Here is a 21,110-nt window from a genome sequence, read left to right as displayed (position 1 = left end):
CCCTAAGCACACAGCCAAGACAATGTAGGAGTGGCTTGAGGACGAGTGGCCCAGCCAGAGCCCGGACTTGAACCCGATCGAACATCTCAGGAGAGACCTGAAAATAGCTGTGCAGCAACACTACCCATCCAACCTGACAGAGCTTAAGACTTTCTACAAATAATTATGGGAGAAACTCCCCAAATACAGATGTGCCAAGCTTGTAGCGTCATACCCCTGAAGACTTGATGCTGTAATCACTGCCAAAGGTGCTTCAACAAAGAACTGAGTAAAGGGTCTGAAAACGTATGTAAATGTGATATTTCAGTAGTTTTTTTTACTTTCCAAAAATGTAGCCTCTTCTGGCTGTTTAAAGTACCTGGTAAAGTAGACTACTATTTTAATATGTCCCAGCATCAGAGACATGATAACCAGACATGTTTGTTGTGGTTTGTTGCTAACCTTACTTTGCTACCTGCCAACATTACGGTTTTTATTTTTTAATGACCGTTTATATTTATATTTTTTCTCTCGCTCAACTTTTTTAATTCAAAGCGTCCGGGGTGAAAATAATTATCTGGACGTGGTTCGTCAGGACCTACACCAGCCGAAGTAGTAACATTAACCTCTTTGGGCAGTATTTTGACGTCCGGATGAAAAGCGCCCAATTTTTCAGTTTTTGATTTGTTAAAAAAGTTTGAAATATCCAATAAATGTCATTCCACTTCATGATTGTGTCCCACTTGTTGTTGATTCTTCACAAAAAAATACAGTTTTATATCTTTATGTTTGAAGCCTGAAATGTGGCAAAAGGTCGCAAAGTTCAAGGGGGCCGAATACTTTCGCAAGGCACTATAAATGATGGATCTTTATGGAACAACTCAGTCATTTATTGTCGAACTGGGATTCCTGGGAGTGCCTTCGGATGAAGATCATCAAAGGTAAGTGAATATTTATGGTGTTGTTTCTAACTTTGTTAATTCCAAAATGGCAGATATTCCTCTGGCTGTTTTGGGTTCTGAGCGCCGTTCTCAGATTATGCTTTTTCCGTACGTTTTTTTTTGACACAGCGGTTGCATTAAGGAGAAGTCTATCTTTAATTCTGTGAATAACACTTGTATCTTTTATCAATGTTTATTATGAGTATTTCTGCAAAATCACAGGATGTTTTGGAATCAAAACATTACTGCACGTAAGGCGCCAATGTAAACGGAGAGTTTTGGTTATAAATATGCACATTATCGAACAAAACATACAAGAGAAGAGTTGTGCTGCTCGATCATCCTGTTTTTACAACTTAATTGAGGAAAAGCTTAGAATTAGAAAGTAAATTACGGACTCCTCTTTAAATCTGCGTATTCCTTCAAAGCTCAGTTGTCCTGAGTCTGCACAACTCTGCTAGGACCTAGAATCAAGAGAGACGCTCAAGTCTTTTAGTACTATATCTCTTGACACAATGATGAAAATAATCATGGCCTCTAAACCTTCAAGCTGCATACTGGACACTATTCCAACTAAACTACTGAAAGAGCTGCTTCCTGTGCTTGGCCCTCCTATGTTGAACATAATAAACGGCTCTCTATCCACCGGATGTGTACCAAACTCACTAAAAGTGGCAGTATTAAAGCCACTCTTGAAAAAGTAAAAACTTCACCAGGAAAATATAAAAAAACTAATCGGCCTATATCGAATCTCCCATTCCTCTCAAAATTGGTTGGAAAAGCTATTGCGCCACAACTCACTGCTTTCCTGAAGACAAACACTGCTTTCCTGAAGACCCCATCATAGCACTGAGGCTGACCTTGTGAAGGTGATAAATGACCTTTCATGTCATCAGACCGAGGCTCTGCATCTGTCCTCGTGCTCCTAGACCTTAGTGCTGCTTTTGATACCATCGATCAGCACACAATTTGGAAACCCAAATTGGTCTACATGGACAAGTTCTGGCCTGGTTTAGATCTTATCTGTCGGAAAGATATCAGTTTGTCTCTGTGGCTTGTCCTCTGACAAATCAACTGTAAATTTCGGTGTTCCTCAAGGCTCCATTTTAGGACCACTATTGTTTTCACTATATATTTTACCTCTTGGTGATGCCATTCATAAACATAACGACACACAGCTGTACATTTTGATGAAACATGGTGAAGTCCCACAATTGCTCTCCCTGGAAGCCTGTGCTTCAGACATAAGGAAGTGGATGGCGGCAAATGTTCTACTTTTAAACTCGGACAAAACAGAGATGCTTGTTCTAGGTCCCAAGAAACAAAGAGAAAAATGTATCCATTCTTTTGTCACTTCTAGGTTAGACTACTGCAATGCTCTACTTTCCAGCTACCTGGATAAAGCACTAAATACACTTCATTTAGTGCAAAAGATGGCTGCTAGAATCTTGACTAGAACCCCCAAACTTGATCATATTACTCCAGTGTTAGCCTCTCTACACAGGCTTCCTGTTTAGGCAAGGGCTGATTTCAATGTTTTACTGCTAACCTATAAAGCATTACAAGGGCTTGCTCCTACCTATCTTTCCGATTTGGTCCTGCCGTACATACCTACATGTACGCTACAGTCACAAGATGCAGGCCTCCTTACTGTCCCTAGAATTTCTAAGCAAACAGCTGGAGGCAGGGCTTTCTCCTATTAACGTTTATGGCTGCAGGGGCAGTATTGAGTAGCTTGGATGAAAGGTGCCCATATCAAACGGCCTGCTCCTCAGTCATAGTTGCTAATATTTGCATATTATTATTATTATTGGATAGAAAACACTCTGAAGTTTCTAAAACTGTTTGAATGATGTCTGGGAGTATAACAGAACTCATATTGGCAGGCAAAATCCTGAGTTGAAATCAAAACAGGAAGTCAGAAATCTGAGCTTGTATGTATTCAGTCCCCAATGAAATCCCCTTGAGATATGAATGGCGTTGCACTGCCTAGGGGTTCCACTAGATGTCAACCATCAATAGAAATTATAATGAGGCTTCTATGTTGTTGTGGGAGTGAATGAGGGCAGAATATATCAGATGTCCATCAAACAGCCATTTTGTGATCGCGCTTTTCCCTCACGGTAGTCACTTTCGTTCCATTGCTCACGTAGACAAGAAGGAATACTCCGGTTGGAACTTTATTGAAACTATATGTTGAAGCTATATGTTAAAAACATCCTAATGATTGATTCTGTACTTAGTTTGAAATGTTTCTTCGACCGGTAATATCACTTTTTGAAGTTGTTTTCCGATATAACGCTGACCAGAGTTAGCTTTTGGATATGTATACCAAACGCGCTAACAAAAGAAGGTATTTGGACATAAATAACGGACATTTTCGAACAAAGCAAACATTTATTGTGGACCTGGGATTCCTGGAGTGCTTTCGGATGTAGATCATCAAAGGTAAGGGAATATTTATCATGTAATTTCTTGTTTATGTTGACGCCATTTTGTGGCTGTGGTGTTTTTACCTTTGAGCGCCGTCTCAGATTATTGCATGCGTTTCTTTTTCCGTAAAGTTTTTTTGAAATCTGACACAGCGGTTGCATTAAGGAGAGGTATATCTATAATTCCATGTGTATAACTTGTATTATCATCTACATTTATGATGAGTATTTCTGTTGAATGATGTGGCTATGCAAAATCACTTGATGTTTTTGGAACTAGTGAATCTAATGCGCCAATGTGAACTCAGATTTTTTAAATATAAATATGAACTTTATCAAACAAAACATGCATGTATTGTGTAACATGAAGTCCTATGAGTGTCATCTGATGAAGATAATTCAAGGTTAGTGATTCATTTTATCTTTATTTCTGCTTTTTGTGAATGCTATATTTCGCTGGAAAATGGCTGTGTTTATTGTGGTTTGGTGGAGACCTAACATAATCGTTTGTAGTGCTTTCGCTGAAAAGCCTATTTGAAATCGGACACTTTGGTGGGATTAACAATGAGAATAGCTTTAAAATGGTATGAGACACATGTATGTTTTAGGAATTGTAATTATGAGATTTCTGTGGTTTGAATTTGGCGCCCTCTATTTTCACTGGTAGTTGTCATATCGATCCCGGTATCGGGATTGCAGCCATAACAGGTTAAACTCCATTTTTATGGAATGGTCTGCCAACCCATGTGAGAGACGCAGACTCGGTCTCAACCTTTAAGTCTTTATTGAAGACTCATCTCCTCAGTAGGTCCTATGATTGAGTTAGTCTGGCGCAGTGTGTGAACGGAAAGGCACTGGAGCAACAAACTTCCCTTGCTGTCTCTGCCTGGCCCGTTCCCCTAACCCTATTACGGGGGCTGAGTCACTGGCTTACTGGTGCTCTTCCATGTCGTCCCTAGGTGGGGTGCGTCACTTGAGTGGGTTGAGTCACTGACGTGATCTTCCTGTCTGGGTTGGCACCCCCCCTTGGGTTGTGCCGTGGCGGAGATCATTGTGGGCGATACTCGGCTTTGTCTCAGGATGTTAAGTTGGTGGTTGAAGATATCCCTCTAGTGGTGTCGGGGCTGTGCTTTGGCAAAGTGGGTGGGGTTATATCCTGCCTGTTTGGTCTTGACTGGGGGTATCGTCGGGCAGGGCCACAGTGTCTCCTGACCCTTCTTGTCTCAGCCTCCAGTATTTATGCTGCAGTAGTTTATGTGTCGGGGGGGTAGGGTCAGTCTGTTATATCTGGAGTATTTATCCTGTCTTATCTTATCTTATGTACTGTGTGAATTTAAGTATGCTCGCTCTAATTATCTCTCTATTTTCTCTCTTTCTCTCTTTCTTTCTCTCTTTCACTCTTTCTCTCTCTCGGAGGACCTGAGCCCTAGGACCATGCCTCAGGACTACCTAGCCTGATGACTCCTTGCTGTCCCCAGTCCACCTGGCCGTACTGCTGCTCCAGTTTCAACTGTTCTGCCTGCGGCTATGGAACCCTGACCTGTTCACCGGATGTGCTACCTGTCCCAGACCTGCTGTTTTCAACTCTCTAGAGACAGCAGGAGCGGTATTGATACTCTGAATGATCGGCTATGAAAAGCCAACTGACATTTACTCTGAGGTGCTGACTTGTTGCACCCTCGACAACCACTGTGATTATTATAATTTGACCCTGCTGGTCATCTATGAACATTTGAACATCTTGGTCAAGTTCTGATATAATCTCCACCCGGCACAGCCAGAAGAAGACTGGCCACTCCTCATAGCCTGGTTCCGCTCTAGGTTTCTTCCTAGGTTCTGGCCTTTCTAGGGAATTTTTCCAAGCCACCGTGCTTCTACACCTGCATTGCTTGCTGTTTGGTGTTTTAGGCTGGGTTTCTGTACAGCACTCTGTGACATCAGCTGATGGAAGAAGGGCTATATAAATACATTTGATTGATTACAGCGGCAAGTCCCATGAGTCACATGCTGAGGTCTAGCTGGAGAGGACAAGAATTAGACCCCACATGTCGGAGAGCTGTTCTTACCCCACGTCATTATAGTAGGCCTTCGCCACACCCCAAGCTGTGATGAAGATGGTTGGCCCTCCTGCAGGAGATAAGCACACACCCAATCAATGTCTGGTCAAGCCAAACCCAGAATATAGACAGACAAACTTACCCCAAACAATCAGACAGACACAGACCAATCAGACAGACAGACATACACACTTGCCCAAGCCAATCAGACAGAAATGCAGACAGACAAACTCATCACCAGCCAGCCAGCCAGACAGACAAACTTACACCAGCCAATCAGACAGACAGACAGACAGACAGACAGACAGACAGACAGACAGACAGACAGACAGACAGACAGACAGACAGACAGACAGACAGACAGACAGACAGACAGACAGACAGACAGACAGACTCACCCCAGCCAATCAGAATGTAGTACCAGAAGCACTTTCTCTCAGAGAAGAAGGAAACGGCCAATAGGGCGCGGAGATACAGGCCTTCCACCAGCAGCCAGAAGAAGCTGGCCATTATACAGTACTGGAAGAAGACCATCACCGCCTTGCAGCCAACCTGAAAACACAGAGATATATACAGTATCAGTCCACATATTAACACAGAGATATACAGTATCAGTCCACCTGACAGAGATATAAAGTATCAGTCCACATATTAACACAGAGATATACAGTATCAGTCCACATATTAACACAGAGATATACAGTATCAGTCCACATATTAACACAGAGATATACAGTATCAGTCCACCTGACAGAGATATACAGTATCAGTCCACATATTAACACAGAGATATACAGTATCAGTCCACATATTAACACAGAGATATACAGTATCAGTCCACCTGACAGAGATATACAGTATCAGTCCACATATTAACACAGAGATATACAGTATCAGTCCACCTGACAGAGATATACAGTATCAGTCCACATATTAACACAGAGATATACAGTATCAGTCCACATATTAACACAGAGATATACAGTATCAGTCCACATATTAACACAGAGATATAAAGTATCAGTCCACCTGACAGAGATATACAGTATCAGTCCACATATTAACACAGAGATATACAGTATCAGTCCCCCTGACAGAGATATACAGTATCAGTCCACATATTAACACAGAGATATACAGTATCAGTCCACCTGACAGAGATATACAGTATCAGTCCACATATTAACACAGAGATATACAGTATCAGTCCACATATTAACACAGAGATATACAGTATCAGTCCACATATTAACACAGAGATATACAGTATCAGTCCACATATTAACACAGAGATATACAGTATCAGTCCACATATTAACACAGAGATATACAGTATCAGTCCACATATTAACACAGAGATATACAGTATCAGTCCACATATTAAACTAGTTGCTCCTACCCTCTACTTTTTTGAACATTTTGTTAAAAATCGCGCAACATTTCAGCGCCCTGCTACTCATGCCAGGAATATAGTACGTTCATATGGTTAGAATGTGTGTATAGGAAACCCTCTGACGTTTTTAAAACTGGTTAAATCACGACTGTGGCTATTACATAACGTGCGTTACATCGGAAAGCGCAGGAAAACCTGATCACAGAAAATGGAAATAAATATCCTTGCGCCACTTCCAGCAATTGTTAACAGTGAGCCGAATTAGATAAGACCGAGCATTCAACTCCCACAGCATCCCCATGTAGTCGAGTATCTTGTGAATTTAATCCTCTTTGATTCTTGGTTGAACCGAAAGAGGGGCACGACGTACCTCCGGTCTCCGCCCAGATCATTCCGGAAGAGCTCTCTCCTGAAATTTTTTCCAAGACGACAGCTAATGATATGTACATCGCCTACGGATGAATTTTATCGCTTATTAACGTTTACTAATACCTAAAGTAGCATTACAAACGTATTTCGAAGTGTTTTGTGAAAGTTTATCGTCTACTTTTTGAATTTTAAAAAATGACGTTACGTTGTGAAATCGCTGTTTTTTTCGTTTATCACACAGTCTACATATAACGATATCTTGGCTTTATATGGCCCGATTTAATCGAAATAAAGACCCAATAGTGTTTATGGGACATCTAGGAGTGCCAACAAAGAAGATGGTGAAAGGTAATGACTGTTTTCTATTTTATTGTGCGGTTTGTGTAACGCCGAAATGCTAATTATTTTGTTTACGTCCCCTGCTGTGCTTTTCTGTTGTAGTGTATTGGTGCATGCTATCAGATAATAGCTTCTCATGCTGTCGCCGAAAAGCATATTAACACAGAGATATACAGTATCAGTCCACATATTAACACAGAGATATACAGTATCAGTCCACATATTAACACAGAGATATAAAATATCAGTCCACATATTAACACAGAGATATACAGTATCAGTCCACCTGACAGAGATATACAGTATCAGTCCACATATTAACACAGAGATATACAGTATCAGTCCACATATTAACACAGAGATATAAAATATCAGTCCACATATTAACACAGAGATATACAGTATCAGTCCACCTGACAGAGATATACAGTATCAGTCCACATATTAACACAGAGATATACAGTATCAGTCCACATATTAACACAGAGATATACAGTATCAGTCCACATATTAACACAGAGATATACACTATCAGTCCCCCTGACAGAGATATACAGTATCAGTCCACATATTAACACAGAGATATACAGTATCAGTCCCCCTGAGAGAGATATACAGTATCAGTCCACATATTAACACAGAGATATACAGTATCAGTCCACATATTAACACAGAGATATACAGTATCAGTCCACATATTAACACAGAGATATACAGTATCAGTCCACATATTAACACAGAGATATACAGTATCAGTCCACATATTAACACAGAGATATAAAGTATCAGTCCACATATTAACACAGAGATATACAGTATCAGTCCACCTGACAGAGATATACAGTATCAGTCCACATATTAACACAGAGATATACAGTATCAGTCCACATATTAACACAGAGATATACAGTATCAGTCCACATATTAACACAGAGATATACAGTATCAGTCCACATATTAACACAGAGATATACAGTATCAGTCCACCTGACAGAGATATACAGTATCAGTCCACATATTAACACAGAGATATACAGTATCAGTCCACATATTAACACAGAGATATACAGTATCAGTCCACATATTAACACAGAGATATACAGTATCAGTCCACCTGACAGAGATATACAGTATCAGTCCACATATTAACACAGAGATATACAGTATCAGTCCACATATTAACACAGAGATATACAGTATCAGTCCACATATTAACACAGAGATATACAGTATCAGTCCACATATTAACACAGAGATATACAGTATCAGTCCACATATTAACACAGAGATATACAGTATCAGTCCACATATTAACACAGAGATATACAGTATCAGTCCACATATTAACACAGATATATACAGTATCAGTCCACATATTAATGCAGAGATATACAGTATCAGTCCACATATTAACACAGAGATATACAGTATCAGTCCACCTGACAGAGATATACAGTTCCAGTCCACATATTAACACAGAGATATACAGTATCAGTCCACATATTAACACAGAGATATACAGTATCAGTCCACATATTAACACAGAGATATACAATATCAGTCCACATATTAACACAGAGATATACAGTATCAGTCCACCTGACAGAGATATACAGTATCAGTCCACATATTAACACAGAGATATACAGTATCAGTCCACATATTAACACAGAGATATACAGTATCAGTCCACATATTAACACAGAGATATACAGTATCAGTCCACCTGACAGAGATATACAGTATCAGTCCACATATTAACACAGAGATATACAGTATCAGTCCACATATTAACACAGAGATATACAGTATCAGTCCACATATTAACACAGAGATATACAGTATCAGTCCACATATTAACACAGAGATATACAGTATCAGTCCACATATTAACACAGAGATATACAGTATCAGTCCACATATTAACACAGAGATATACAGTATCAGTCCACATATTAACACAGAGATATACAGTATCAGTCCACATATTAATGCAGAGATATACAGTATCAGTCCACATATTAACACAGAGATATACAGTATCAGTCCACCTGACAGAGATATACAGTTCCAGTCCACATATTAACACAGAGATATACAGTATCAGTCCACATATTAACACAGAGATATACAGTATCAGTCCACATATTAACACAGAGATATACAATATCAGTCCACATATTAAAACAGAGATATACAGTATCAGTCCCCCTGACAGAGATATACAGTATCAGTCCACATATTAACACAGAGATATACAGTACCAGTCCACCTGACAGAGATATACAGTATCAGTCCACATATTAACACAGAGATATACAGTATCAGTCCACATATTAACACAGAGATATACAGTATCAGTCCACATATTAACACAGAGATATACAGTATCAGTCCACATATTAACACAGAGATATACAGTATCAGTCCACATATTAACACAGAGATATACAGTATCAGTCCACCTGACAGTGATATACAGTATCAGTCCCCCTGACAGAGATATACAGTATCAGTCCACATATTAACACAGAGATATACAGTATCAGTCCACATATTAACACAGAGATATACAGTATCAGTCCACATATTAACACAGAGATATACAGTATCAGTCCACATATTAACACAGAGATATAAAGTATCAGTCCACATATTAACACAGAGATATACAGTATCAGTCCACATATTAACACAGAGATATACAGTATCAGTCCACCTGACAGAGATATACAGTATCAGTCCACATATTAACACAGAGATATACAGTATCAGTCCACATATTAATGCAGAGATATACAGTATCAGTCCACCTGACAGAGATATAAAGTATCAGTCCACATATTAACACAGAGATATACAGTATCAGTCCACATATTAACACAGAGATATACAGTATCAGTCCACATATTAACACAGAGATATACAGTATCAGTCCACATATTAACACAGAGATATACAGTATCAGTCCACATATTAACACAGAGATATACAGTATCAGTCCACATATTAATGCAGAGATATACAGTATCAGTCCACATATTAACACAGAGATATACAGTATCAGTCCACCTGACAGAGATATACAGTATCAGTCCACATATTAACACAGAGATATACAGTATCAGTCCCCCTGACAGAGATATACAGTATCAGTCCACATATTAACACAGAGATATACAGTATCAGTCCACCTGACAGAGATATACAGTATCAGTCCACATATTAACACAGAGATATACAGTATCAGTCCACATATTAACACAGAGATATACAGTATCAGTCCACATATTAACACAGAGATATACAGTATCAGTACACATATTAACACAGAGATATACAGTAGCAGTCCACCTGACAGCGATATACAGTATCAGTCCCCCTGACAGAGATATACAGTATCAGTCCACATATTAACACAGAGATATACAGTATCAGTCCACATATTAACACAGAGATATAAAGTATCAGTCCACATATTAACACAGAGATAAACAGTATCAGTCCACATATTAACACAGAGATATACAGTATCAGTCCACATATTAACACAGAGATATACAGTATCAGTCCACATATTAATGCAGAGATATACAGTATCAGTCCACCTGACAGAGATATAAAGTATCAGTCCACATATTAACACAGAGATATACAGTATCAGTCCACATATTAACACAGAGATATACAGTATCAGTCCACATATTAACACAGAGATATACAGTATCAGTCCACATATTAACACAGAGATATACAGTATCAGTCCACATATTAATGCAGAGATATACAGTATCAGTCCACATATTAACACAGAGATATACAGTATCAGTCCACCTGACAGAGATATACAGTATCAGTCCACATATTAACACAGAGATATACAGTATCAGTCCACATATTAACACAGAGATATACAGTATCAGTCCACCTGACAGAGATATACAGTATCAGTCCACATATTAACACAGAGATATACAGTATCAGTCCCCCTGACAGAGATATACAGTATCAGTCCACATATTAACACAGATATATACAGTATCAGTCCACATATTAACACAGATATATACAGTATCAGTCCACATATTAACACAGAGATATACAGTATCAGTCCACATATTAACACAGAGATATACAGTATCAGTCCACATATTAACACAGAGATATACAGTATCAGTCCACATATTAACACAGAGATATAGAGTATCAGTCCCCCTGACAGAGATATACAGTATCAGTCCACATATTAACACAGAGATATACAGTATCAGTCCACATATTAACACAGAGATATACAGTATCAGTCCACATATTAACACAGAGATATACAGTATCAGTCCACATATTAACACAGAGATATACAGTATCAGTCCACATATTAACACAGAGATATACAGTATCAGTCCACATATTAACACAGAGATATACAGTATCAGTCCACATATTAACACAGAGATATACAGTATCAGTCCACATATTAACACAGAGATATACAGTATCAGTCCACATATTAACACAGAGATATACAGTATCAGTCCACATATTAACACAGAGATATACAGTATCAGTCCACCTGACAGAGATATACAGTATCAGTCCACATATTAACACAGAGATATACAGTATCAGTCCACATATTAACACAGAGATATACAGTATCAGTCCACATATTAACACAGAGATATACAGTTTCAGTCCACATATTAACACAGAGATATACAGTATCAGTCCACATATTAACACAGAGATATACAGTATCAGTCCACATATTAACACAGAGATATACAGTATCAGTCCACATATTAACACAGAGATATACAGTATCAGTCCCCTGACAGAGATATACAGTATCAGTCCACATATTAACACAGAGATATACAGTATCAGTCCACATATTAACACAGAGATATACAGTATCAGTCCACATATTAACACAGAGATATACAGTATCAGTCCACCTGACAGAGATATACAGTATCAGTCCACATATTAACACAGAGATATACAGTATCAGTCCACATATTAACACAGAGATATACAGTTTCAGTCCACATATTAACACAGAGATATACAGTATCAGTCCACATATTAACACAGAGATATACAGTATCAGTCCACATATTAACACAGAGATATACAGTATCAGTCCACATATTAACACAGAGATATACAGTATCAGTCCACATATTAACACAGAGATATACAGTATCAGTCCCCCTGACAGAGATATACAGTATCAGTCCACATATTAACACAGAGATATACAGTATCAGTCCACATATTAACACAGAGATATACAGTATCAGTCCACATATTAACACAGAGATATACAGTATCAGTCTACATATTAACACAGAGATATACAGTATCAGTACACATATTAACACAGAGATATACAGTAGCAGTCCACCTGACAGCGATATACAGTATCAGTCCCCCTGACAGAGATATACAGTATCAGTCCACATATTAACACAGAGATATACAGTATCAGTCCACATATTAACACAGAGATATAAAGTATCAGTCCACATATTAACACAGAGATAAACAGTATCAGTCCACATATTAACACAGAGATATACAGTATCAGTCCACATATTAACACAGAGATATACAGTATCAGTCCACATATTAATGCAGAGATATACAGTATCAGTCCACCTGACAGAGATATAAAGTATCAGTCCACATATTAACACCGAGATATACAGTATCAGTCCACATATTAACACAGAGATATACAGTATCAGTCCACATATTAACACAGAGATATACAGTATCAGTCCACATATTAACACAGAGATATACAGTATCAGTCCACATATTAATGCAGAGATATAAAGTATCAGTCCACATATTGACACAGAGATATACAGTATCAGTCCACCTGACAGAGATATACAGTATCAGTCCACATATTAACACAGAGATATACAGTATCAGTCCACATATTAACACAGAGATATACAGTATCAGTCCACCTGACAGAGATATACAGTATCAGTCCACATATTAACACAGAGATATACAGTATCAGTCCCCCTGACAGAGATATACAGTATCAGTCCACATATTAACACAGAGATATACAGTATCAGTCCACATATTAACACAGAGATATACAGTATCAGTCCACATATTAACACAGATATATACAGTATCAGTCCACATATTAACACAGAGATATACAGTATCAGTCCACATATTAACACAGAGATATACAGTATCAGTCCACATATTAACACAGATATATACAGTATCAGTCCACATATTAACACAGAGATATACAGTATCAGTCCACATATTAACACAGAGATATACAGTATCAGTCCACATATTAACACAGAGATATACAGTATCAGTCCACATATTAACACAGAGATATACAGTATCAGTCCACATATTAACACAGAGATATAGAGTATCAGTCCCCCTGACAGAGATATACAGTATCAGTCCACATATTAACACAGAGATATACAGTATCAGTCCACATATTAACACAGAGATATACAGTATCAGTCCACATATTAACACAGAGATATACAGTATCAGTCCACATATTAACACAGAGATATACAGTATCAGTCCACATATTAACACAGAGATATACAGTATCAGTCCACATATTAACACAGATATATACAGTATCAGTCCACATATTAACACAGAGATATACAGTATCAGTCCACATATTAACACAGAGATATACAGTATCAGTCCACATATTAACACAGAGATATACAGTATCAGTCCACATATTAACACAGAGATATAGAGTATCAGTCCCCCTGACAGAGATATACAGTATCAGTCCACATATTAACACAGAGATATACAGTATCAGTCCACATATTAACACAGAGATATACAGTATCAGTCCACATATTAACACAGAGATATACAGTATCAGTCCACATATTAACACAGAGATATACAGTATCAGTCCACATATTAACACAGAGATATAAAGTATCAGTCCACATATTAACACAGAGATATACAGTATCAGTCCACATATTAACACAGAGATATACAGTATCAGTCCACATATTAACACAGAGATATACAGTATCAGTCCACATATTAACACAGAGATATACAGTATCAGTCCACATATTAACACAGAGATATACAGTTTCAGTCCACATATTAACACAGAGATATACAGTATCAGTCCACATATTAACACAGAGATATACAGTATCAGTCCACATATTAACACAGAGATATACAGTATCAGTCCACATATTAACACAGAGATATACAGTATCAGTCCCCCTGACAGAGATATACAGTATCAGTCCACATATTAACACAGAGATATACAGTATCAGTCCACATATTAACACAGAGATATACAGTATCAGTCCACATATTAACACAGAGATATAAAGTATCAGTCCACATATTAACACAGAGATAAACAGTATCAGTCCACATATTAACACAGAGATATACAGTATCAGTCCACATATTAACACAGAGATATACAGTATCAGTCCACATATTAATGCAGAGATATACAGTATCAGTCCACCTGACAGAGATATAAAGTATCAGTCCACATATTAACACAGAGATATACAGTATCAGTCCACATATTAACACAGAGATATACAGTATCAGTCCACATATTAACACAGAGATATACAGTATCAGTCCACATATTAACACAGAGATATACAGTATCAGTCCACATATTAATGCAGAGATATACAGTATCAGTCCACATATTAACACAGAGATATACAGTATCAGTCCACCTGACAGAGATATACAGTATCAGTCCACATATTAACACAGAGATATACAGTATCAGTCCACATATTAACACAGAGATATACAGTATCAGTCCACCTGACAGAGATATACAGTATCAGTCCACATATTAACACAGAGATATACAGTATCAGTCCCCCTGACAGAGATATACAGTATCAGTCCACATATTAACACAGAGATATACAGTATCAGTCCACATATTAACACAGATATATACAGTATCAGTCCACATATTAACACAGATATATACAGTATCAGTCCACATATTAACACAGAGATATACAGTATCAGTCCACATATTAACACAGAGATATACAGTATCAGTCCACATATTAACACAGAGATATACAGTATCAGTCCACATATTAACACAGAGATATAGAGTATCAGTCCCCCTGACAGAGATATACAGTATCAGTCCACATATTAACACAGAGATATACAGTATCAGTCCACATATTAACACAGAGATATACAGTATCAGTCCACATATTAACACAGAGATATACAGTATCAGTCCACATATTAACACAGAGATATACAGTATCAGTCCACATATTAACACAGAGATATACAGTATCAGTCCACATATTAACACAGAGATATACAGTATCAGTCCACATATTAACACAGAGATATACAGTATCAGTCCACATATTAACACAGAGATATACAGTATCAGTCCACATATTAACACAGAGATATACAGTATCAGTCCACATATTAACACAGAGATATACAGTATCAGTCCACCTGACAGAGATATACAGTATCAGTCCACATATTAACACAGAGATATACAGTATCAGTCCACATATTAACACAGAGATATACAGTATCAGTCCACATATTAACACAGAGATATACAGTTTCAGTCCACATATTAACACAGAGATATACAGTATCAGTCCACATATTAACACAGAGATATACAGTATCAGTCCACATATTAACACAGAGATATACAGTATCAGTCCACATATTAACACAGAGATATACAGTATCAGTCCACATATTAACACAGAGATATACAGTATCAGTCCACATATTAACACAGAGATATACAGTATCAGTCCCCTGACAGAGATATACAGTATCAGTCCACATATTAACACAGAGATATACAGTATCAGTCCACATATTAACACAGAGATATACAGTATCAGTCCACATATTAACACAGAGATATACAGTATCAGTCCCCCTGACAGAGATATACAGTATCAGTCCACATATTAACACAGAGATATACAGTATCAGTCCACATATTAACACAGAGATATACAGTATCAGTCCACATATTAACACAGAGATATACAGTTTCAGTCCACATATTAACACAGAGATATACAGTATCAGTCCACATATTAACACAGAGATATACAGTATCAGTCCACATATTAACACAGAGATATACAGTATCAGTCCACATATTAACACAGAGATATACAGTATCAGTCCACATATTAACACAGAGATATACAGTATCAGTCCCCTGACAGAGATATACAGTATCAGTCCACATATTAACACAGAGATATACAGTATCAGTCCACATATTAACACAGAGATATACAGTATCAGTCCACATATTAACACAGAGATATACAGTATCAGTCTACATATTAACACAGAGATATACAGTATCAGTCCACATATTAACACAGAGATATACAGTATCAGTCCACATATTAATGCAGAGATATACAGTATCAGTCCACCTGACAGAGATATAAAGTATCAGTCCACATATTAACACAGCGATATACAGTATCAGTCCACATATTAACACAGAGATATACAGTATCAGTCCACATATTAACACAGAGATATACAGTATCAGTCCACATATTAACACAGAGATATACAGTATCAGTCCACATATTAATGCAGAGATATACAGTATCAGTCCACATATTAACACAGAGATATACAGTATCAGTCCACATATTAACACAGAGATATACAGTATCAGTCCACATATTAACACAGAGATATACAGTATCAGTCCACATATTAACACAGAGATATACAGTATCAGTCCACATATTAACACAGAGATATAAAGTATCAGTCCACATATTAACACAGAGATATACAGTATCAGTCCACATATTAACACAGAGATATACAGTATCAGTCCACATATTAACACAGAGATATACAGTATCAGTCCACATATTAACACAGAGATATACAGTATCAGTCCACATATTAACACAGAGATATACAGTATCAGTCCACATATTAACACAGAGATATACAGTATCAGTCCACCTGACAGAGATATACAGTATCAGTCCACATATTAACACAGAGATATACAGTATCAGTCCACATATTAACACAGAGATATACAGTATCAGTCCACATATTAACACAGAGATATACAGTTTCAGTCCACATATTAACACAGAGATATACAGTATCAGTCCACATATTAACACAGAGATATACAGTATCAGTCCACATATTAACACAGAGATATACAGTATCAGTCCACATATTAACACAGAGATATACAGTATCAGTCCCCCTGACAGAGATATACAGTATCAGTCCACATATTAACACAGAGATATACAGTATCAGTCCACATATTAACACAGAGATATACAGTATCAGTCCACATATTAACACAGAGATATAAAGTATCAGTCCACATATTAACACAGAGATAAACAGTATCAGTCCACATATTAACACAGAGATATACAGTATCAGTCCACATATTAACACAGAGATATACAGTATCAGTCCACATATTAATGCAGAGATATACAGTATCAGTCCACCTGACAGAGATATAAAGTATCAGTCCACATATTAACACAGAGATATACAGTATCAGTCCACATATTAACACAGAGATATACAGTATCAGTCCACATATTAACACAGAGATATACAGTATCAGTCCACATATTAACACAGAGATATACAGTATCAGTCCACATATTAATGCAGAGATATACAGTATCAGTCCACATATTAACACAGAGATATACAGTATCAGTCCACCTGACAGAGATATACAGTATCAGTCCACATATTAACACAGAGATATACAGTATCAGTCCACATATTAACACAGAGATATACAGTATCAGTCCACATATTAACACAGAGATATACAGTATCAGTCCACCTGACAGAGATATACAGTATCAGTCCACATATTAACACAGAGATATACAGTATCAGTCCACATATTAACACAGAGATATACAGTATCAGTCCACATATTAACACAGAGATATACAGTTTCAGTCCACATATTAACACAGAGATATACAGTATCAGTCCAAATATTAACACAGAGATATACAGTATCAGTCCACATATTAACACAGAGATATACAGTATCAGTCCACATATTAACACAGAGATATACAGTATCAGTCCACATATTAACACAGAGATATACAGTATCAGTCCCCCTGACAGAGATATACAGTATCAGTCCACATATTAACACAGAGATATACAGTATCAGTCCACATATTAACACAGAGATATACAGTATCAGTCCACATATTAACACAGAGATATACAGTATCAGTCTACATATTAACACAGAGATATACAGTATCAGTACACATATTAACACAGAGATATACAGTAGCAGTCCACCTGACAGCGATATACAGTATCAGTCCCCCTGACAGAGATATACAGTATCAGTCCACATATTAACACAGAGATATACAGTATCAGTCCACATATTAATGCAGAGATATACAGTATCAGTCCACCTGACAGAGATATAAAGTATCAGTCCACATATTAACACAGAGATATACAGTATCAGTCCACATATTAACACAGAGATATACAGTATCAGTCCACATATTAACACAGAGATATACAGTATCAGTCCACATATTAACACAGAGATATACAGTATCAGTCCACATATTAATGCAGAGATATACAGTATCAGTCCACATATTAACACAGAGATATACAGTATCAGTCCACCTGACAGAGATATACAGTATCAGTCCACATATTAACACAGAGATATACAGTATCAGTCCACATATTAACACAGAGATATACAGTATCAGTCCACCTGACAGAGATATACAGTATCAGTCCACATATTAACACAGAGATATACAGTATCAGTCCCCTGACAGAGATATACAGTATCAGTCCACATATTAACACAGAGATATACAGTATCAGTCCACATATTAACACAGAGATATACAGTATCAGTCCACATATTAACACAGATATATACAGTATCAGTCCACATATTAACACAGAGATATACAGTATCAGTCCACATATTAACACAGAGATATACAGTATCAGTCCACATATTAACACAGAGATATACAGTATCAGTCCACATATTAACACAGAGATATAGAGTATCAGTCCCCCTGACAGAGATATACAGTATCAGTCCACATATTAACACAGAGATATACAGTATCAGTCCACATATTAACACAGAGATATACAGTATCAGTCCACATATTAACACAGAGATATACAGTATCAGTCCACATATTAACACAGAGATATACAGTATCAGTCCACATATTAACACAGAGATATACAGTATCAGTCCACATATTAACACAGAGATATACAGTATCAGTCCACATATTAACACAGAGATATACAGTATCAGTCCACATATTAACACAGAGATATACAGTATCAGTCCACATATTAACACAGAGATATACAGTTTCAGTCCACATATTAACACAGAGATATACAGTATCAGTCCACATATTAACACAGAGATATACAGTATCAGTCCACATATTAACACAGAGATATACAGTATCAGTCCACATATTAACACAGAGATATACAGTATCAGTCCCCCTGACAGAGATATACAGTATCAGTCCACATATTAACACAGAGATATACAGTATCAGTCCACATATTAACACAGAGATATACAGTATCAGTCCACCTGACAGAGATATACAGTATCAGTCCACATATTAACACAGAGATATACAGTATCAGTCCACATATTAACACAGAGATATACAGTATCAGTCCACATATTAACACAGAGATATACAGTTTCAGTCCACATATTAACACAGAGATATACAGTATCAGTCCACATATTAACACAGAGATATACAGTATCAGTCTACATATTAACACAGAGATATACAGTATCAGTCCACATATTAACACAGAGATATACAGTATCAGTCCACATATTAATGCAGAGATATACAGTATCAGTCCACCTGACAGAGATATAAAGTATCAGTCCACATATTAACACAGAGATATACAGTATCAGTCCACATATTAACACAGAGATATACAGTATCAGTCCACATATTAACACAGAGATATACAGTATCAGTCCACATATTAACACAGAGATATACAGTATCAGTCCACATATTAATGCAGAGATATACAGTATCAGTCCACATATTAACACAGAGATATACAGTATCAGTCCACATATTAACACAGAGATATACAGTATCAGTCCACATATTAACACAGAGATATAAAGTATCAGTCCACATATTAACACAGAGATATACAGTATCAGTCCCCCTGACAGAGATATACAGTATCAGTCCACATATTAACACAGAGATATACAGTATCAGTCCACATATTAACACAGAGATATACAGTATCAGTCCCCCTGACAGAGATATACAGTATCAGTCCACATATTAACACAGAGATATACAGTATCAGTCCACATATTAACACAGAGATATACAGTATCAGTCCACATATTAACACAGAGATATACAGTATCAGTCCACATATTAACACAGAGATATACAGTATCAGT

The 21,110-nt window shown here is 37.1% G+C and overlaps 1 protein-coding gene across 1 annotated transcript in view; it reads right to left on the bottom strand.

Moving 5' to 3' along the window:
- Window positions 1–21,110, bottom strand: part of vipr1b (vasoactive intestinal peptide receptor 1b) — a 233,418-nt gene that overhangs the window by 37,884 nt on the left and 174,424 nt on the right. The window contains exons 6-7 of the mRNA XM_065019183.1: window positions 5,808–5,961; window positions 5,419–5,479 (exon numbers count right to left, since the gene is read on the bottom strand). Of these exons, the coding sequence (XP_064875255.1) occupies window positions 5,419–5,479; window positions 5,808–5,961 (215 nt within the window). The remainder of the gene's footprint in view (window positions 1–5,418; window positions 5,480–5,807; window positions 5,962–21,110) is intronic.

This window comes from Oncorhynchus nerka, linkage group LG6 (genome assembly GCF_034236695.1).
Source record: "Oncorhynchus nerka isolate Pitt River linkage group LG6, Oner_Uvic_2.0, whole genome shotgun sequence".
Taxonomy (NCBI): Eukaryota; Metazoa; Chordata; class Actinopteri; order Salmoniformes; family Salmonidae; genus Oncorhynchus; species Oncorhynchus nerka.
This window is presented reverse-complemented; position numbering and strand designations above follow the sequence as displayed.